Raw genomic sequence first — 22,848 nt, forward strand, 5'->3', positions numbered from 1 at the left:
TAGGTGGTTTTTGATTAAAAAAGCTTTCAGAAATGTGAAAGATGTGGCAATAAAATTTACTGGTACAAAATATTGGAACATTCACTTGCTTTTATAATACTTTATTATCCTGTTTTTGGGTAAATTGAACTAAAATTATATTAAGTGAATCTGACTCAAAATTAGGTTAGAAAATGTAAAAGTAAGAAAAAAACATACCTAAAATTCAATTAGCCTTTTCTTTACAATAACACAGTCAGGAAATCTAGTAATCTTTTAAGGTTGTTATAAAAATATTTCATTCTATTCTACATATCCTTACATGCAATGTACTAAAAAAAAAAAAAACTTCCAATCCATGCATCACTAGTGAGAGAAAATTAGCAATGGAGAATCAAACTACAGTGCCACAAACTAATCATTATCTAATTAAAAGGATCAATACAAAACAATTCAATAAATATTAAAATATCTGACACAATTCAACACCAACATGTTTAATTAAATGGATATAATATTATAAAAATTCATAGACACAACAATAGCTACACATCACAGCAAGTAATCGGCAAAAGCAAGTGGCAAAGCCAACACAGAAAGCACAAAAACACACAGAGTTGCAGCTGATTTTTGCACCTGGAGGATGCCATAATGGAAAGATCAGCAGGTCAGAAGCAAAGCCAATGAAGGCATGATGCATGCAATGAGGAAACTGGAAGAAGCAAGCCACTGCAGACAGACTTTATGGTAGTTAATGTATGAAAAAGCTTACTTCATTTAGAAAGCTCACTAATTGGTCTACCGTTAAATAATCAGTTTTGTCTCCATTGCTGAAAAGAAATTTATTAGAAAAAGTAAGTTTCTGTATATGATGCTATAGTAGGTACGATTTACATGTTGACATTTGTTGATACTTTCTAAGACTATTTTCTAAGTAGTTGTGCATTCTTTTAAAGGTCAAAGACCCTTTGTAAGAAACCCCTCCCCCCATGAGCACCACAGTCAAGACTTTTGTTATTCTTTTTCCCTAGTAATTATTTAAAAGCTGTTAATTCAAAAACAACATGTAAGTCATCCACTTTAGACAATTCTGAATGAATGAACTTTCCAATAATATAAGACTCCATATTTAATCTAGTTAGTTTACAAAATGTGTTAATAACCTAAAAGAGCAGGTTAAAATTATAGGGAGTTAGTAAAGCCAATGCAAGAAAAAAAGTTCCAGGTGCTTCCTTCAACTTATGTAAAAGTTTCTCAAAACCTTGGAGTGAACTTTTACATTGATAAATTAAGGGGAGGAAACATAGCCCTGACCTTGCCTGCTAGTGTAGGATATGGTAGTAACAGGAATGATTGGATACTCTATTTGTAATGCACTGAAATGTTGGGGCAAAAAATATGAGAAAAATCTAAAATGAGAATGATACAGCTTCAGAGTCACTTTCAATAATAATCATAACAATTAAAAAAAAAACACTTACATTTTCCTAAAGAGGTCCTCAATGTCAGTCCGAGGACAAATTTTTTGTGTTAGTTCGTAAAACTTGTCATAAGTGAATGCTGCAGGCTCGATTTCATCATTCTGGAAAGAAATGCAGGGATGGATTGGATCATCCATTCAGCAATAGTTTCTTAATGAAGGTGTGATAGATACACTGAATTACTAGCACTGGTGTCTCAAAGACTTTGTGCATTGGACTATGCCTAGCCACAACTCAATAGGTAGAACCAAGTACATCTCAGAAGTAATTCTACAGGGAGTGAGAGTTGACTGTATTAGGAAATAAGTGGCTAGGCTTTTTTCTTTGCCATACAGACAGATATGTAACTGCAGGCAGCTGTTGAAACTTTCTCAAATGCACCTGAAAGAAACATTAGAGTAAGCCCTAGTCAGTCTTGCTGGCTGTGCTTCTCTGAAGGTGAACATTGTTTTCTTTTAAAAAGTCAAATTAAGGCCACCATATTGTTATTTTTTTTCTTTTTGACAATTTTACAAAACCAAAGAAAACACTTTGGGGAAATACAGAAAGCCCCTTAATTTTCTCTGTTTAGTTTCATGTTGAGCAAGATTTGCTTAAGTAGCAACACTGACATTCATTCTCTTTACATAAACAATGACAAGAGCTTTATTTTCCTATATATGAAAGGTAACAGAGAAGAGTACAGAGGGTTCATATGGAGAAACATTTTGTGCCTTAGGACACTTTGATAATTTAGCAATATCTATAATACTTGCAGTTTTATGAAAGTCTACTGGGCTAAAATTACTTTCAAAATACAAGAGTATTTACTTAATTTTTCTGTTTAACTTGGTGGTTAACATCCTATTTTGTAGCTAAAATGACTTGTCTAAGTCAAAAAGATATCTTTAAAAAAAAGATATCTTAAACTTCATTTTTAATGTGAATAAGAGAACAAAAAAGGAACCGTCATCTGTAAATTTTAAAATTTTGTATTAAATCTACTAGAGTGTGCCAAGATGCAAACCAATGAATTCTCATTTATGGGTTTTTTATGTTGTTGTTTTTTTTTTCATGACAGAGAGGGTGGATACAAAGCCAGGTGTCTAGCACAACTGATTTAATTCATGACATATTGAAATTGTTAAAAACAAGAGACTTAGCAGTATATTATTAAAATAACTTAATAAATACCTTTCCGCTGGGAAGACCTAACTCCTTAAGTGCTTGAAAAATCACCTTTTCTGTTTTACCTGATGCAAAGGTTCTAGTAATACTACAGAAGGGAGAAATAAAATGGAAATGATGTTACTTTCACATATTGGCAATGTTTATTTGCCAAACGAGTCCCAATTATTTTCACTTCCCCAATATACTTAATAGTACTAAAAGCAACAACAACAAATATCAAATGATATTTATATAACGTTTTAAGTGTTACAACAACCCTATGATGTAGGTAGAACAAACATTATTATGCCAACTCCAGAGAAAAGGACACAGATTCAGAGAGGTTGTAAATGACTTGCCCATGACCACACAGCTAGTGTCAGAATCAACATAAATTCAGATCTCCCTGAATCCAAGTCTCAGTCTCTATGCTACCTTTTTATCCCAGACAATGGAAGCTTAGAAGAAAAACTGAAATAAATCTTCCCTCTAAGAGAAATGTTCCTTCTGGTAGAAGGTAAAAAGGAAAAACAGCGAAGAACCAAAAGATTTCCTAAACTGAAAACAGTGGTCTGATCCCATGAAGGTTGATTTCATCTTTGTTTCTGTTACCAACTGCCTGTTTGATTTTGGACAAATATTTCACCTCTCTGTCTGAGCTTCCTTGTTTGCAAAATGAGAATGTGTTAGATGATCTCAAAAGACCCTTTCCATTGCTTTATTTTTGTCTTTGTATCGCCCAGCATATACCATAGTGTCTTGTATGTGGGTTGACTAAATGAGTGTTGACTAAATGACTAAATGTGAATGTTGACTAAATGAGTGTTTCTGTTTTTGGCTTTTCTGTTTTTAAAGGATGGTTGGGAAGATTGGGAGAGAAAAGATGAGCAATTAGTCAATAACTACTGATTAAGTACTGAATATATTCCAAGCACCATGAAAAGTGCTAGGGGTAAAAATAAAAGTAAAAGACAGTTCTTGCTTTCAAAGAGTTTACAGTTTAATGAAGGAGACAACCTGCAAACAATTATGTATAAATAAGCTATATACAGGACAAAGTAGAGAATATCAACAGAGAAAGCACTAGGATTATAGGGTATCAGAAAAGTATTTGAATAAAATTAGGAAAGCCAGGAGATGGAGATGAAGAAGGAAAGAATTTGAAGCATGGGACACAGCCAGTGAAAATACCAAGAATCGGGAAATAGAGTATAAAGTTTGAGGAACACCAAGGAAGCCAGTATCACTGAATTGTGGAGTATGTTAGAGTGTGTGTGTGTGTGTGTTAAATTCAGAATAAAAAATTCATCTAAAATAAATCAAAAGTGAAAAAAAAACCATGATGAACTGAATTGCTATTTAATGGAGGGTAGGAAGGATATAGAAATAGCTTAATAAACATTAGTGGAATTGCATTATCAGTTGCAATGGAAGGTAGCAGGTTTTAGCAGTAGTATCATTGCTAACTCATTGAATTTAGATTAAAAACTATGAAGCTCTATGGAAGGTAATAGCACTTGAGGTCCAACCTAGTTTATGATACCAGAGAAAGAACATTTTCTATTAAGTGCTTTTCCAGTTCAACATCAAGGTAGGCTATTCTAAAATGTCACTTGTCTCTCTACCAAGGAATTTTATCTAGGATTGGCTCATCTAGAAATCTGTTGGTAACTATTCAATCATACTTTACCAGTCTTCCCCACAGCTAAGTTCTATGTAAATAAAATCACTGCACACTCTTAACTCTAGTGATTTATGAAGGTGAAGGGAAAACTTTATAAGTTGACACATGGGTGTACAAATTTCCTGATGGTAATATATATGTAAGAAGCAAATATCTTATTAGACATTCTTTGATTGAAACTTAAAGTGAATTCAGGATGACAAAGAATGACATGTCAGACACTGAAATATTTTACCCTGCTGCCAATTCTGCCTCAACCACTCAAAGGGCTTTCATTAACTAATTAAAAGAGCATGTACTTCAGATTATTCATCAAGAGCTTGTTAACTCTTCAAGTTTCCTTTTCAAGTCTATCCACAATTTAGGTCAAAGATTTCAATTCATTTGGGAATAGTAGACTTGACATCTAAGCCAAGGAACTACAATCTATCTGAGTATAATAGGGTTTTTAATGACCTCTACCAACCTCCTGCCCTTTCATACAGCTCAGACATTCATGTTAGAGAGGATGACAACCCCCTACTATAAGCACTAACAGCCTGTTAATGTTAGTGAATGTGGGAGTAGATAGTTCTGCTCTAGACTGATTTCCCAAAATATATGGGGAGGAATGTTCTCTGGGTAGATTTATTAAGCATTCATATAAAGCTTTCCTGTTTCCAATGGGGTCCAAAGATTTTCCAAAAGATTAATTTTTAACATGTTTTAAAGTGAATAAAAATGTTATTTATGAAGACTACTAAGTCAGTGGTGAGGTCATAGCTCTTCATTCTCATTTATAGATCTATGCACAGAGAGGAAGTCTTACTCATGGTGTACCTTTATGACACAAAGAAACTAGGCACCAGGCCATATTTCTAGAGTGGACATTGCCAAGATTCCAAAATTCCCGAGCATCTTCTCAAACCAGTGAACATAAATACTTGGATTTATTTAGCTATCACAAAATTCACTTTATATGGATTTCCAAATATTTAACATATGTTTTAGTATAGAGAATTTTGGGATTCCCCCCATAACATCCCATATTTAGATCAGGAAGGGAATACTGAAGTCATTCATCTAACTTCAACTCCTTGATTTCACAGTTTAGGAACCTGAATCCCAAAGACATCGTGATTTGCCCAAAGTCACACAGCTAGTAAGTGGCAGAGATAGAATCTGAACCCAGGTACTTTGACCCCAAATCCACTATACTTTCCACTGTACCATTCTGCCTTGACTAGGGATCCCTAATATATTCTTTGATTTGACACTTAATATCAAATGATTTGATGAATCTTGTGGTCAAGCGTAAGAAAACAAAACAATCTTCTTTAGTAAAATCCTAAATGCTAGATGTTATAGCTAAACTAAGACAATGTAGAACATGTTGTATAGCTTTGTTTTAATTAGGTGCTAGGGATAAAAATACCAAAGAGAAACAGTAATCTAACCTCAAGGGGTTTACAGTCTACTGGAATAGATATCAAATGTCATGTTTGAAGAAATGTGGCCCTAGTTTTTATAGAGCCATAGGATATCAATGTATACCAAGTAGGAACACTACAAAACCAGCTCTCCTTGGAGAGGGGTTAATAGGCAACCCTTCTGTTTTAGCTATAAGTATGCTCTACACTGCCATCTTTTCCCCTAGGTCTTCCCCAAAGTTAAGCAAATGATGGTGATAAAGAATTGGAGGCAAATGGCATGAATGTTCATTATGTTCCCTTCCCTAGCCCATTGCTCACCTCCTGACTCTCACTCTTGCCTCAAATTTAGCTTACATAGATTGGGGAAAGATAGGTGTAAAGAGTGAAGTTAGAAGGCCAGTAGAAATAAAAGTGCTAGAAGTATTATGAGTTTGTGTTGCAGACAGATAGAGATGAAGATACAGACATCCAAAGACAGAGACCCAGAGTAACAGTGACAGAAAAAGAATATAAAACACTGTATATTATTCCTAAGAGAAGACATAAATGATAAATGTGAAACAAGATTTAAAGATTCACTAATTTGTCACTCTCTTGACCTTCTAGATCATGTGGCACCTGAACCATGAGGTCTGCTCAATGGTACCACTGGTACTTAGCGACCCCTAATCTATAGCATAACTCTGAGTATCAGCTCCCTTGTAAAATCTGTGTAAGCCATATTAATATTTTTCATCTAAAGATCTTGAAAATTAGTGTTATATAATCATAACTGAAATGACATTTTAACAGTATTTACTTTTCATACCTATTATAGCTTTCACTAAAATTTCCACCAAGCTCTTGGCAGATTGCACACCGGAAGATCCATCCACAATTTCTGGCCTTGTAAAAATCTTCCATCAACTCCAATAAACTCTTCTCTACTGCCCCTTTCCTCCACCCCCAAAGAACAGATGTCCTGTGTCAAGCACCTGTTAATATTGGCATGAACAGTTCATCAAAAGCCACTAGCCAAGATTACATAGTCTGTGATTGATGCCAAAATACCTTAGTTATTTCCTTTAAAAAGATAATAAAGATTTTGTATGGGAATAACCCAGAAAAACGACATGAATCATCCATGAATCACAAAAGTCTCTAGACCCTGCATAACAATTACATTTAGTAGGATATTTGTTGCCAATGAAACTACAGTGGTTAGTTAAGAAGTGGTCTGACCACAACCTATTTGTTTTGCCTTTTTTCATGTTCTGGAACAAACCTTGTTTTAGAAGCTGTATGTATTTAGTAAATACCTAGTGTTGATTGAAGCTGCATTATGAGCTTCACAATATAATTTTTCCTCCAAAGTTTAAGTGTTTCAAAATTGATTTTAAATAAAAAATACACTGTGTATTTAGCAATAGATCCAGGATGTTGGGATGTACTATACAGTTATGCTGCCATAACTCAAATGAACAAATGTTTTGAATAAAATAAAGATTAACTAAAGTGTTCTAAAAAATCATTAAATATGAGAGTTTATTTTTTGTAGACTTCTAAATTAGCCATAAAACATTCACTTGCAAGTTAAGTAAAATGAATAGAAAATGTCAAATGCACATTTGCCAGGCAAGAAATTTATTGCATGAGAACTTGAAAGAATAATTTTTAAAAAGTACTCAAATAGTACTTCCTTCCCACTTTCCCTAATTTGCCTTGTATTTCCTTACTAAAGTCATTCCCCATTGTAAATCTGCCCTCTGTATTCCTTAATCTCATTGTGGTGTGGAAGTAATCTTGAGTTCTGGAAGACTATGCCAATAGAATACAAGCAGGAACCACTGAGCTGAAAAGGATTTGAGTATAGGACAGCAAGAGATTCAATGTCTTTAATTCTAGGAACATCCCTGTTATAAATTCAGAGAGGATAAATGCCAGAAGATCTGAACATAATTTCTTCCATCCTGGCAACTCATGAATATATCACCTACTAAGGCAGAGAAAGGCCTCATTCCACAGAGGTACAGAATGCACTTCTACAAGGAAAACGGAGGATCATTCGAGTGTTTTAGATTTCATAATGTAGTAACATGTAGTTCATTGCTACTAAACAGAATAGGAACAATGTATAATTTTTATACATTAAAAAACATTTCAAAAATTAAGGTTTGGTCCTTTGACTTAGTGATACCACTTCCAGGTATACACTCTAAGGAGGTGAAAGATGTCCAGAACAGTACCAGATGCACTTACATACAATACATATATACAAAAATATAGGACTATAAAATCAAGTATATATGTATATATACAAAAATGTATATTGTATATGTACATAAATATACTCAAACTATTTATATCAGCATTTCCTTTAGTAGCAAAGACCCATACACAAAGTAGATGTCCATGAACTAAGGGGTGGCTAAACAAATTCTGGTATGTGAATTTAATAAAATAATACAATGATATAAGAAACAATGAATATGAAGAATCCAGAGAGCAAAGAATAACAAAACAATGTAAAGTGAAGTAGGGAGAACTAGAAAAACAATATAATGCAATCATCAGAATAATGTAAACAGAAAGAAAAAAAATTGAAAATGAATGCTGTGTAATTACAAGGGTCAAATTTGTCCTGAAGAAGAGATATGAGAAAATATGTTCTTTCCATCTTTGTAGAGGCCAGCGACTATGAGCTTGAAATACTTCATTTACTTGTTTTCAGTTAATATGTAGGTTAGTTTTGCTATGCTGCCTTTTCTTTCTTTCTTTTTTGATTCTTTATTTTTTCATAAGTTACACTTTTCTGGGTGGGAATTGTATATTGGGAAGTGGAAGTGGTTGAAAAACTAAAACACACACACACACACATATATATATATATATATGTGTGTGTGTGTGTATATACATATCTGTGTGTATGCATATGTATATCTGTGTTATATGTTTGTGTGTGTATGTGTGTGTGTGTGTGTGAGTGAGTGTGATTTAATCAAGGATCAGGATGGCATATAAATGTCCTCAATAGGAATGGGATCCTGTAATGGCAAAAGTTTAGGAAAAGGTGGTGTTATGGAGCAGAATGGAGTAAACTGGATCCAGATCTACTTTTACAGAGAGGCCCTAGAATTAGACAGGAGTAATAAAAAGAAAATAAAAGGCAAATAGTGCCCCAACTTAATTTGTTCTTCCATTAATTGTAACACTTCAAGTAAGTCATTTTATCTTACTGAATTCCAGTTTACTCATTTGTAAAATGATTACTTAAGTTTTGATGATCACTAAATTCCTTTCCAACACTTAAGATTAATTGGCCTTCTGGCTTGGGGCTAAAATTCACAAGGAGAATGATGGTGTTGTGGATTATAAAGTTTCTTTGGTAAATTATTTTATTCAAAAAAGCAATAAGGCATAGAAATTTGGGAGGATCTAGGATTCTTGGGCCTTTTGGAAATTGCATATGGCATGTGCTCTTTTATTCGATGCAAGCGGAGATAGTTACAGCTAAGTTTATGGAAATAATATAGCTTTGAAATTTTACTAAAATATGTATTGTGATGCATTGAACCACTAATCATAAAAATTAAGTTTTATATATTTACCAGTCTGTTACTTTTTCCAGAGTAAATAGATATGTAATTTTTAAAATTTAAATACCATTATTTATTCCATTTGTTATCCGAATGCTCATCAGTAAAAATTGGGCCAGTTATAGGATTCTCCTTCTAATAGTTTACTTTGAAGTATCATCTTCAGTTGGGGGAACTATAAGAATAGTGGGTGGGTTTCATGGGTAAGAGTTAATTCTAGGATTTGAGATTTAAAAAAAAAAAAAGATTACTCTGGAATGGTTATCCTGGATGCAAACAACTTTCTATAACTACCAATTTGTTCTTAAAAATAAATTTGTAAAGATGTTCAGGTGACTTGGATTAGAGCTATCCCTAGTATCCAAGCCTAAAGTTATACCCACACCTCCACCATTATCTTCAATATCAACATAGAGAAAAGAGATAAACACCCTCTGTGCTGAAGGGTAAAAAATATTCTATGTCCTATTAAACCTAGGTCTTTGAAGTTTGAGATAGTCAGATTTTTCTCTGTTCCTTATTTGCTTTAGAGTTTGGACTTTACTCTTCCGTTCCATTCTGAAGATAGCATTGGAGAATGAAGAATGGAGTTAATTTTCACAAGTAGTTTTCTTTGTTTGTTTTTGCTTTTTGGAGGGAGGAAGGCTGGGCAATTAGGGTTAAGTGACTTGCCCAAGGTCACAAGGCTAGTTTTTGTGTTAAGTGTCAGAGGCCGAATTTGAACTCAAGTCCTCCTGACTCCAGGGCCAGTGCTCTAATTCACTGTGCCACTTAGCTGCCCCAAGTAGGTTTTTTTTTTTTTTAATGACAGAGTTTATACAGAGGAAATGGTTCTGAGATGCTTTGATTTGCTAAGAGAAAAAAGTGGGGCTATATACACACCCCTTCCATCCTAACTCTTAAAATTACCCTAATCTAAATCAGCACCTGCTGGCCTCTGGAGTCCATCTATTTTACACTCTTGTTTTTATTTCTTTTATTTTTGGAGGGGCCTTGTGTTTGTCTGAGATTACATCAAGTACTTGGGTAGTAGTCAACAACAAAGGATCACATGCTTAATAAGACCAAAAAAAGGAAGCAGCTACTCCTGGTTCTTCCCATTTCTTACTGGGTTATGGTATACATGTGTACAGGATATTTCCTGGAAATATTACACTATTGATGATCAGGAAAGTCCTTGCCAATATACATGAACAACATGAGGTTCCTTTGGGATACTTTGGAATTCCATTGCTTCCTTCCTGTATTGAGGAGTTTTAAAAAAAAGTCTAAGTCCTACTAAACCTAGTTCTTTGAAGTTTGAAATAAAGTCAGATTGACTTAATTTTGTCCATTATAGAATGAAGATAAAATTCTAGAAAGAAGAGTAGAATTAATTTTGATAAGCAAGTTTTGTGATAAAGTATTTTAAGAAACTGAAAAAAATTATGAAGCGAGCTATTTAAATGAATATTCAATTATTATTTTCAATGCATCAATTAAAAAAAGAGTATTAATGCAATGCCTCCTCTGTGACTAACAATAGGCTAGTAAGATAGATGATATATATAAATTATTTACTTACCTCCTAACTGGAATTTTACCATTTGTGTTTGTCATAAATGCCAATTTCATCCAGCTGAAACCCAGAAAAAATAGTTAATTGTTTCTTTGGGAAACTAATCTCAATCTATTTAATCTTGTGTTATTATGAAAAATAAACAGTAAATAATTGAATGCTTACTCAAAGAAACTAATTTACTTTGAAACTGAAAGATTAAAATTACATCCTATAGATTAATTGGAGAATTTGGCATTCCCATTAAACAGCATTCATTATTAGAGTCTGTTAAGCAGATTGTTATGTCCTTGGAGTTTTTTATTTCATCATACCAATGTGGACCATTGGTAGTACAATTGAGCAGTAAATGTCTAGCATTAAATTGACTTCTTTGTAAAGTTTCCTAGCTCTGCTAGGTCTAGAATGGTGGCAAATCTCTGTCAGATGCCATTGTCAGAGGGGCAGAACATCCTTGATTCTCTGTAATGAGAAACCTTACCCAGCTTGGCAGCTTGTGAATAGAGAAGGTGCAAGGTAGAGAGGTGACACAGGGTTGAAGATTAGCAGGGAAGCAACAGTGATAGGGCAAAAGGCCAAGGGATTGGCCTTACTCATGTCTTGTCAAACAATGGTGCTAGCAATGTGCATTCTGATAGTTTTTATTTTCCCAGGCTCCAATTTCCCATCAGTTCCAAATAGAAAAGAGCTGAATTGTGTCTAAAGACCTGTTCCTAGGTTTTCAGAGGTAGTCATTAGAAGGAACTAGAAAAAGCCTATATATGTACCAAAGAAATGTAAGAAACTCTCAGAAATTTCTGGGCAAGTAGGCTTTCTAACTGTTCTCTAGCCACTGACATTGACCCTTTGCAAGGCTTCATGTGTGCTACACATAAGTGCTTAGGCCAGGAAAAAAAAAGCTTATCACATCAAAATATGCATTTATAATGCTAATATAGTCATGGTTTAGATCTGGATAGAGAAGGGGAATAGGACTCAGGGAACAGGCCATAAAGGACCATCGTATTTCCAACTTTGACCGTTTATTCGATGACAAACAAAACCAAACACAGAGCTCTCTCTTGCTCTCTCTCTCTTTCTCTCTGTCTGTCTCTCTCTCTCTCCGTCTCTCTTTAAATATATGTATATATTACACATATGTGTATGATAAATAAAATTCTCAATTTTTAAAAGAAATAATCAGAAAAAGTACTCACTGTTTCTTGAGGCATGTCATTGGACTAACATTGTTAGCTCTAAAATTATGTATGATGGCTCTTAAACCTTCTACCCATTGCTGGAAGAAAAAGAAAATGAAAATGAACTTAATGAGGGAACCTAAGAGAAAAAATTGATTTTTATGGTTCCTAATAGAAGACTTTTATCTACTTCACAGAAACTAACTTAAACAACACTTTTATAATCCCTTGCCTCCAACTCCTCCTTTTACATTTTGTACTTCCATATTTTATTCTTTAATAAACAGAGGTACCAGATAAATGCAGCATCTGTACTATCATTAAATAGAAGGTTGCCAACAAGGGAAAGCTGCCCTCTGATAGATTTATTAGCTCCCCTCTGTACGGCCTGAATAAATACAAGCACTTCTTTATTCAGTTGTTGGCAATCTTAGTAATTCCTAAACAATATTATACAATAAGTGCTGACATATTTAAGTATTCCCAGTTTAGAAAATGAATAATCTTTTGAAACACAGAGGAAGAACAAATTTGGTATGGGATTTCATCCTAATCTAGCAGTCTGTTGCATAGTCTACCTGCCTTTCTTTCCCAGAAGAGACTTAAAATGAAAAAATATTCCACTGATCATGAGAATGCCTAGGAGCTAATAGTACTCGGTGCTTACATACTTTCTGTATAAGTCTTTAGCAGCAGTTCAGTCATTACCTCAGAGATTTACAAAGAAAACAGTGGAAAGGTTATGTATGGCCTTAAAGGGATTTTGGTCTATGTAGACCATTATACTAGTAAGTGTCTATCTAGGAGCCAAGGCCAACTTTTGCCTTTAGGCTCATGCACATGGCTCCTACTGACGTCAAAGGAAGCCACCCATGTGAGCCTGGGGAAAGAATATAATCCTTAGTAAAATGTTATTTCGTCAAATAGATGTGGGTTATGGATTAAAGTATATCATGGCTCAAGTTCATGGAGATAATTTTCAATGGTACACTATATGAATGGTCATTATTCTACCTTCACAAGTGGAAAAACTTTTGAATCTATTATGACCTGAAAAGTACAAATTATTTGTGGGTTTATTTGTGGATAAAACTTCTTAGCCCCTAACAAGATTATTGGAATAACCATCAATGAAGAGATGAGGTGTTGGTACAGAAAAATACTAACATTTCCTTTCCTTTTTTTTTTTTTTTTTTTGCCCAACATATCACAACCAGCATCATTTTGAGGGAAGATGAGGAAGCATTTTCCACTGATTAGACTTACAAAAGGCCCACTACATTAGGAACACCTTGAGAATTTTAAATGACAGCCCCAAAGTCATGGTGTATGGACAGAGAAGCACTCATGCTAAACAGGATAGAAAGCCTGAAACAACCACGCACAGCTGTTTGGATTATGAGATAGAAGAAATAAATAAAAGACAAACAACCTCAAGGTGTTTTTCATCAGACTTCACTTCCTATGTCAAACTCAGCATGAAAAATACTTCATTCAGGACTAGTAAGTACTGCCTTACTCACCTTACCAACTACAGGCCCATGAAGCTTCCCCACATTAAAAAAAAAGCCTATATACTATGTTCAATAGTAAAAGGGAGATATTTTTTTTCTTAATTGAAAGGTATGTAATAGCTTACAAAACTAAAATAAATAAATCTGCTAGTTTCTTTTTTTTTTAATATTCCAAGTTTTGGGTTCATTCACTTGTACTTTCTGTTCCTTTTAATTTAGCCAGGCATTGCAGTGGATACAGTGCCAGGCCTGAAGTTAGAAAGACTCATCTCCATGAGTTCCAATCTGGCTTCAGACACTTACTAACTGTGTGACCTTGGGCAAATCACTTAACCCTGCTGACCTCAGTTTCTTCATCTGTAAAATGAAATGAAGAAGCAAATGGCAAATCATTCCAGTATCTTTGCCAAGAAAATCCCAAATGAGGTGACAGAGTTGGACATAACTGAAAATGACTGAACAATAACAACATATATTGTTAGTTAACACTTAAATGGCATAGGGGCTAGGTTTTGAATGTGCTTTTAAAAAAAATCCTAGAATTACAGAACTTCAGTGGTGGGAAGACCTTAATGCTTATTTAGGCCAGTGTCTAAATTGAAAAAAAAGTATTATCCTTACAACATAACTGAGAAATGGTTGTCCAGATTTTGTTTTAAAACTACCAATAGGGTGAGGATCCTATTCCCTCCCAAAGCACCCCATCCTACTTTTGGATAGCTCTAAATGTTAGTAAATTTTTTTCTATTATTTAAGTCAAATTTATGTCTTTAGAGCTCACATCTCTTAATTATGTACTTCCTGTGCCAAAGAGAATAAATCCAATTCTTTCTTTCACAGGGCAGCTCTTCAAATATTTGAAGACAGCTATCTCCCCCCACCCTGCAAAACAAAATAAAACAAAACCTTTTTCTACTTAGAAATATTGGAATTTAATTCATTATAACATGAAATGGCTAGGGAACCTTAGACCTTTTTTTTTTTGCCTTTTGGAGGGCAATTGGGGTTAAGTAACCCAAGTTTACACAGCTAGTTTTTTTTGCGTGGGTGTTAAGTGTCTGAGGCCAGAACCTGGGGCCAGTGCTTTACTCACTGCGCCACCTAGCCACCCCTGGGAACCTTAAAACTTTTATACCTGGATGAGGTTTTTGTCTGAGGAGGATATGACAAGATGGGCATCAATATTATCAAGATATGGGGTCCCATTGATCTGATTCAATCTTTTCATTTTACAAATATAGTTCAATTAAACAAATATTTGTTAAATGGCTATTCTATGTAATATGCCTGTGCAGCCCCTGCCCTCTGCTGAAGAAACTGAGGCCCAGAAAAGTGACTTTCTTAAGATCATACAGCAACTAGATTATGTCAGAACCAATGAAAAGATCTGAGAACTAGAAAAACAAATGATCTGTTTTTCTATACAGTTCTTTTTTGTTGAGATCATGTTACATGGACTTTAACCTTATCAAGACCTATCATAATCTCTTCAGTTCTTCCTCATTGTAGCCCCCTCCATTTCTTGTCAATTGAATATGAAACAATACAGAAAGTAAATAATAGTGAAAACTTAACAAATTATTAGATTCTTTATTTTCCCCCAAAAAATAATCTGGTGAAATGCCAGCAGATGTCAGTAGAACCCCAGCATTTTGTGCCAATGTTATGACCAGTTTTTGCTTTCTGATCTCACAGAAACATGAAAATTTCACACAGATGTAACTTTGGAATTTCTGAAAGTAAGCAAATATATGAATCACCTTCATTCTCAGAATGGTTCAATGGAATGTTGTGGAACCTCCTACATGTCACCTGACTTGAACAATTAGTATTAAAAGATGCCAGGTATTCACATCTACAGGAGAGTGATGCTACATTAATAGGATCTAAGCAGGGCTTCGTCCTTGACTTCTGACTTTGATTGGGCTGAGTGAAATGGAAAGCTAAGACCTAACAGTCAATTTAGATGCCATAGATCAGCAAAATAATTTATATGGGAAAAACTCTCCTTTTCCCTTCACAAATGGGTTTTTGTTCTAAATTATTGTTCTGTCTCTTCTTTCCACTTAACTTTCTCTCCACAAACACAGCCTTAGCATACATGTCTTATTAAACCTCATTAACAACTCTGAAAATTGGCTTTGTTCCTTGTGGTATCAGAGTGAATTTTATGATAAATGATACTAACAACAGTTGAACAAAATTACTAAAATATGTGCCTTCTTTGGACCTCCCAAAAATTAATCACCTTGGAATTTAAAAAAAAATATCTATTCATTCATTTAACAAACATCTATGAATCATATCCTTTACGCGGAACACTACTAGATGAAGAGGAAATTTGGAGTTTAAGTAAGACTAACACATACAGCACATCCCCAAAATCTTAGTGCATGTTTTAAGCTTAGACAGTTAAAATAAGTTCAATAGTTTAAAACCACACTAATACTTTTGGGACATCTTGTACACAGGTTTAAGGCTTACAAAATATGTTCTTTACAAGTCTTTGAGGGGAGTAATAAAGTACCCCCCTTTTCAGATGGGAAGACTAAAGGATAGGCTGAAGGTCACACATTTAACTATAGCTTCTTAGCTATTACTTCACTGGAATTCAGGTCTTCTGCTTTGAAATATACTGCTCTTTCTACTACACTGGCACAAATTCTCTTCTCATGGACCTTACAGCCTAATAGAAGGAAAAGATTCAAACACATGTAACTACAATTAACAATATTTAGATGTTTTTTAATGTCTGAGAGACAACAGGAGTTTTTTGAAGATAGCATTTGAGTTGTTGTTTTTAAATTGTTAGGATTCAACAGGTGGAACGAAGAAAAGATATGGACATTCCATTTTTTTAAGTGGTAAAATAACGAGAATCAAGAACCAGGAAAATAGGAAGTTGTTTGCAGTGGCATGCCCTATTGGTAAGACTTTAAATTCAAGGCAACTAGAGAATTCTTCTATCCCAGAATTAAAAACAGAATTCAGAAGTGCTTGTGGTGTTTTTGCTTTCTGGATTGTACCTACATTCAGTCTCCAGGTATTCTTCTGAAATTTGATAGGGGAGTGTGACTTCCAGAGTCTAGGAATGGAATGCCCTGAGATTCTAATTTGGGACCTCCATGAAGTCCAAACCTTGCTCATATCATATACCCTACTAGAGGGCAAGGGCTGCCTTCTTGGGAGCAAATACAGTACACTTTGTATGCAGGATATGTTTGTTGGATGAATGAATAAATCTAAGTAATGAGGTTTCTTTGGCACTGGAAAATAACTGGAAGGAATGGAATAGAGAATGAAATGTTGAAAAAGCTTATTTTTTTGAATGGTCTCAAGTTTGTCTCCTATAGTCCTTGACTTGGACTATAGCAGACAGTGACATTCTTCTCAGTTTCAATCTCAACTCTTCCCACTGTGGTTAGATAATGTGTACATGAGTAAAAATTTCCGTCCTGTTGTTCTGGGGAACTCCCTTTGCTATTTCCTGTGTGGAAGCTTAAGGAATCATGTTGCTAGAGAAAGTCCTTAAATTGCCTTTTTTGTAGATAGAGAGCTGGCCTTGGAGTCAGGAAGATATAGGTTTAAAGGCTGCCTCTGACATATACTGGCTGTGTGACTCCAGGAGAGTTCTTAACCTCTCAGCCCCCTAGGCACCTAAAACCAGAAAGCTAGAGCCAATATATATTACTTGAGGGAGTTTCCCCATGAGGGAAAAAATCCTTTACCAATTAAATCACTACCCTTGAGAAAGCTAGGTAGCATAGTAGAGTTCTGAGCAGCCTCTGAGTTCAAATTCAACCTCAGGAATTTACTGGGTGAATGACCAATGATAAGCCATTCAACTTTTGTCTGCCTCGGTTTACTCAAATGTAAAATAGGGATAATAGTAGCACTTTCCAGATTTAAGGAGCAAGTGAAATAATGTTTGCAAAGCTCTTTAGCACTGGGCATGGCACATGGAAGAGATTAAATAAATGCTAGTTATTATGATGCTTCCCTATCTGGTCTCAACTCCATATAACAAGATACATTCATGCTGGGTACCCCCCTCATCTCTTACTTTCCCCTTTTCTCCCCTGTCCCATTTTAAGCTCTTTGAGGGTAGGAAGTGTCTCTCTTTTTAATAATTATATACCCAGCATATAGCTTAGAGTCTGGTTCAAAGTATATATTTAACACATTTTTATTGGATTGAATATACCATGTCTGATATTTTAGCCATAAGGAACCCAGTGTCACTTTGTAAGTAGTGTTAAATTTGTTACCTATATCTTACCAGACTACTGTGCTTTTAGAAATAAATCCTTAACTCCAACAAAAAGTTGCAATGTATTGGCCAATGCCCAAGGATATAGAAATATAGATAGATAGATGGATAGATATAGTTGTTGTTGCTGTTCAGTCATTTCAGTTGTCTCCAACTTTTTATAACCCCATTTGGAATTTTCTTGGCAAAGACACTAGGGTGGTTTGCCATTTCCTTCCCCAGATCATTTTACAGATAGAGTTAAGTGACTTACCCAGGGTCACACAGCTAGTGTCTGAGGCTGGATTTGAACTCAGGTCTTCCAGACTTTAGGCCTGGCACTCTATCCACTGTACCACCTAACTGTCCCAAGATTTTCAATGATGGTTATTTAAATAAAGGATTTTCATTTAACATCTTCAAGAATACCTACTCAACTTTTCCAGTAGAACAGTTCAAATATCCACATGAGAGGAACCACAAGATTTGACCTCTTTGACTTGTCAGCTCTTATCATGATTACAGTAGAGATGCAATAAAGACCTTGCTCTGTTTGTCTTATCTATGCAGCTTTCCACAAACCACTGTTAACTAGCAATAAGCTTTAGGGATGAGAAGGGTGGTTTATAACTACATTGTTGTATTATTTTGTGATAAGGCAGGTCCCATTTAAACTTGCCCTCAATGTAATACTAGAGAAATTCTGAGAAATGCAGAAATGGTCTTTTACCCAGGATACATGAAATTGAGATAGTTCCTTTTTAAAAAATTAATTTATTTTTAGTTTTCAGCATTCACTTCCATAAGATTTTGAGTTCTGAATTTTCTCTCACTCTTTCCCTCCACTTCAAAGATAGTGTGCAATCTGATACAGTCTCTACATATACATTCATATTAAACATATTTTCATATTAGTCATGTTGTAAAGAAGAAATAGAATCAATGAGAGGAACCATGAAAAAGAAGAAATGAAAAGAGAGAGAGAGAGAGAAGAGAGAGAGAGAGAGAGAGAGAGAAAGAGAGAGAGAGAGAGAGAGAGAGAGAGAGAGAGAGAGAGAGAGAGAGAGAGAGAGAGAGAGAGAGCAAGTACTGCATTAAGATTCTATAATTTGGTTTTTTTTTTCTTCTGGATGTGGTCAGTGTTTTCCATCACGTTTTATTAAATTCTTGCATGGCTGAGAAGTCTATCAAAGTCAGTCATTGCATAATGTTGCTGTTACTGTGTACAATGTTCTCCTGGTTCTGCTCACTTCACTCAGCATCAGTTCATATAAGTCTTTCCTAGATAGTTCTTAAAAGGAGCCTGTGGTTCAGTTTTCACACTAAAAGTTACCAATTGGCTCACCACAGTGCTGGTATTTTATGTGGACCTGTTATACTGATGGAAAGTGAAGTAATTTTTTTGTATATACTTTCTTAAAGGCTACAATAGACACAGAGCAGTGCAGTGGACAGAGCCAAGGACTTAAGAGTCATAAATTCTGTGTTCAGATTTAACCCCAGATACTCACCAGCTCTGTAACCAGGGGCAAGTCACCTCCTCTAAAAAAAGGAGGGGTTGGACTAGATAGTCTTTAAAATCTCTTCCATCATCAACACCTACTTTACTGGGTTGTTGCAAGAAAATGACTAAATCAATTGTTGTTTTGGTTGTTGTTCAATTATTCTGTTATGTCCAAATCTTTGTGACCTCATATAGGTTTTTTTTTTCTTGGCAAAAATAATGAAGTGATTTGCTACCCACCTGTTATATAAAAGTGAAGAATTAATTATTTTCAAGAGTTATTCTTGCTGGTGAGCCAAGATATTTTTTTTTTCAGATTGCATATCATTTGTATAAGAACTAAATGAATAATGAGCAATATGTGAATGATGAAACCGAATTTCAATTTAGGAAAATCATTTCATCTAAATTAGTTGGTTATATGGAAAGCTCACAGTTTATTTCTAAGATAATATATCTTAAGTCTGACTGGGTTCATGTATATGCCAGTGGTGTGATCTCAGAACTAGTTTCACATGGCAGCATGGAGAGTTATACCTTCAATGTTCAGGATGAAGCATAGTTCTGATCCTGATTCTCCCCTGTCCAGGAAACTTCACTGAGCTGAAAGGGGCTTGAGAAGCAATGTAGTCCAAACCCCTCATTTCACAGAGCAGTGAGGTTCACAACGATAGTGAGAGCTGGGGTGAGGACCTGAATCCTTGGCCTTGAACTCCACACCTGCCAAACTACTTCATTCTTACTTCCAAGATAAAATACAAACTCCTCAGCTTGACCTTTAAAGCCATTTACAATTTGGTCCTGACTTTGCTTTTTAGGTTTGTTGTATATTCTTTCTCTCTAGGTACACTAGAACTCATCTAAACTGCCCTAATTATCATTCCTTGAATTTGACCTTTTTGTTGGTCAGTCATTTTTAGTCATGTCCAACTCTTCATGACCCCATTTGGGGTTTTTCTTGGCAAAGACACTGGAGTGGTTTGCCATTTCCTTCTCCAGCTTATTTTACAGATGGGGAAACTAAGGCAAACAGGGTTAAGGGACTTGCCTAGGATCACATAGCTAGCAAGTATCTGAAGCCAGATTTGAACTCAGGTTTTCCTGATTCCAGGCCTGGCACTCTATCCACTGTGCCACCTAGCTGCCCTTAAGCCTGAAATCCCTTCTCTTTTCACCTTTACCTCTTAAAACACCTGGTATAAGATTTATCCCAGAGGCACCACACATTCTCATCATCTCAGTGATCCCTTCCCTTTTTCATCATCATCAATGCTAGCAACTATATAGCATTTTAGAGATAATATCTCTTTTGATAATTATTGGTTATTTGATAATGGATTATCTCACAATAACCCTGCAAGGTAAATGCTATTTTCTCCATTTTACAATGAGGAAATGGAGGCACAGAGAGCTTAAGTGACTTACCCAGTGTTACACAGCTGATAAAGGTCTGAGGTATTATATGAACTCAGGTCTTTCTGACTCTAAATCCAGCATTTGTTTGCAGGTCATATTTCCCCAGTAGCATTTTAACTCCTTTTAAGACAGAGTTTACTTTTTGGATTTGAGTCTGTAACATCATAACTTGTATGTAGCAGATATAATAAAGTCTTCTTGGATTGGATTGCATTGGATTGCTTTTCCAAATCAATGAAATTCATTCTCAGAATGAGTCAGGACATCAAGAGCTAAGTTTTTGCAAAAATCAGAAGCAACTTCTAGATGGACACATGCATAAAAAGTAGCTAGCAGATCACCTCAGAAAAGGCAGGTGTATAAATCTATGCTCAAAGAGTAAACTAATGAGCATATAATGAAGGATGGAGAACTTAATTAAGAACCAAGGGAACTAAAAACCTACAAAGGAAATTTTTCATTAAAATCAGGGCTTTGGTGAGGAATAACCATAGGAAACTCTCAAGTCCTTCAGCACTAGAACACAATATCACTCTCATAAATTTTCCAAAATTGAAAAGGAAAACTTGAAAGAAGTCAAATAGTAGGGGCGGTAGGTGGTACAGTGAATAGAGCACCGGCCCTGGATTCAGGAGGACCTGAGTTCAAATGCAGCCTCAGACACTTAACACAAAAACTAGGTGTATGACCTTGGGCAAGTCACTTAACCCCAATTGCCCTCCAAGAAAAAAAGAAGTCAAATAGTAAATATCTTTATTTTCCTGATACATGCTAAGAATATTTTAATCAATCAATAAATCAACATTTATTAATAACCCACTATGTGCCAGGCATATTCAGGAAGGTAACATTTTTGTTCTTCTGGAAAATGTCCACAGAAGACAAAACAATGAAGGGAGATTAATACCTGTTTTGGATTCCCATCCTCACTCACAACAATCAAATTATAACCAATGACAACAACAGTTTAGGTATAGACTAAAGAGGTAGACATGGGCATGGATATTACACTGCCAGAAATGGGAAAAATTGAGCAAACATTTCACCTAATTAATGCTTATAGATTTCTGGGCAAAATACTTGTGTATACAGACACAGAGATAGTCAAGGCAATATGTCACCTGTGTTAACTACTGGGCTATTCAAGGGTAGTTGAGTGAGGAATGAATGATCTCTGAGAGACAACCTGTTCAATCAGGCAGGAGATAATGATCTTGTCCCTATGGACAGTTCTTTTGGAGGTCATCAATGCCCTTTTAATTTTAACTTTGTTTTGCATTTTTTTGGGTGGGAGGCATTGTTAAGAGGGACCAGACCTGTGATTTCATTGGTATAGAGAACTCTGGATAAGGTAACTCTGTACAAATGCAGATCAGCAGCTACTTTTTAATTTAGAGATTTGCATGGGATCAAGACTGGACCCAGGGTCACAAAGTTAGTTTGAGTCAAGGTTTTCGCCACTCTGAGGCCAGTTCTTTATCCATTATGGCTGGATATGGTGGATCCATTATAATATATAATATCCATTATGATCCACCTATCCATCAAGTACATTATTGCTGGATTATAAAATCATAAAATTCAAAATTGTAAAATAATTTAAAAGATTATCTAGTCCAACCTTTTATTTTACACACAAGGAAATTAAGTGAAGTAAAGAAGTTGACTTTCTCAAAGTCACATATGCCTTATCTCAGCCTTCATCTTCCCAGACTCCTTTAGAACATTTGATGCTATTAACAATAGAAGACTTCTAGATAATCTCTTATCTTGTTTTTTGAAAGTCTGTATTCTCTTAGTTCTTCTCTTAATTAAGAAGACTCAATGTTTCTTTTCTGTGTCTTTCAGAAGATCCTCTTTCTCACCTTTAATATTTACATCACCTCTGAGCTTTGGTTTCCTGATCTATAAATTAGGATAGTATACTACCTTCCTCATAAGACATTAGGAAAAATGTTGTGTAAGTCATAAAGTATAAAATTAATACAAAATATTATTCTCATAAAGGTTTTCCTGGGCCTTCTCTAATTTCCCTATTCTCTGTTCCTTGATATCATTAACTTGCACAGTTTCAACTATTCTCTCTATGCAGATGACTCCCAGATCTATCCATGGAGCCATGACCTTTCCACTGAGTTTTTTTTTTTTC

The 22,848-nt window shown here is 35.1% G+C and overlaps 1 protein-coding gene across 10 annotated transcripts in view; it reads right to left on the bottom strand.

Annotated features, from left to right (window-relative positions):
- PLCB4 (phospholipase C beta 4) overlaps window positions 1–22,848 on the bottom strand; it is a 537,045-nt gene that overhangs the window by 130,419 nt on the left and 383,778 nt on the right. For all 10 annotated transcript variants that reach the window (XM_069065424.1, XM_069065423.1, XM_069065418.1 and 7 more), the window contains 5 exons: window positions 12,035–12,114; window positions 10,845–10,898; window positions 2,634–2,715; window positions 1,461–1,561; window positions 752–809 (listed from right to left, as the gene is read on the bottom strand). In XM_069065424.1, coding sequence (XP_068921525.1) covers window positions 752–809; window positions 1,461–1,561; window positions 2,634–2,715; window positions 10,845–10,898; window positions 12,035–12,114 — 375 coding nt within the window. The remainder of the gene's footprint in view (window positions 1–751; window positions 810–1,460; window positions 1,562–2,633; window positions 2,716–10,844; window positions 10,899–12,034; window positions 12,115–22,848) is intronic.

Source organism: Petaurus breviceps, unplaced genomic scaffold (assembly GCF_028583685.1).
Source record: "Petaurus breviceps papuanus isolate PSGF00001 unplaced genomic scaffold, PetGlider_PUasm1.0 90686, whole genome shotgun sequence".
Taxonomy (NCBI): Eukaryota; Metazoa; Chordata; class Mammalia; order Diprotodontia; family Petauridae; genus Petaurus; species Petaurus breviceps.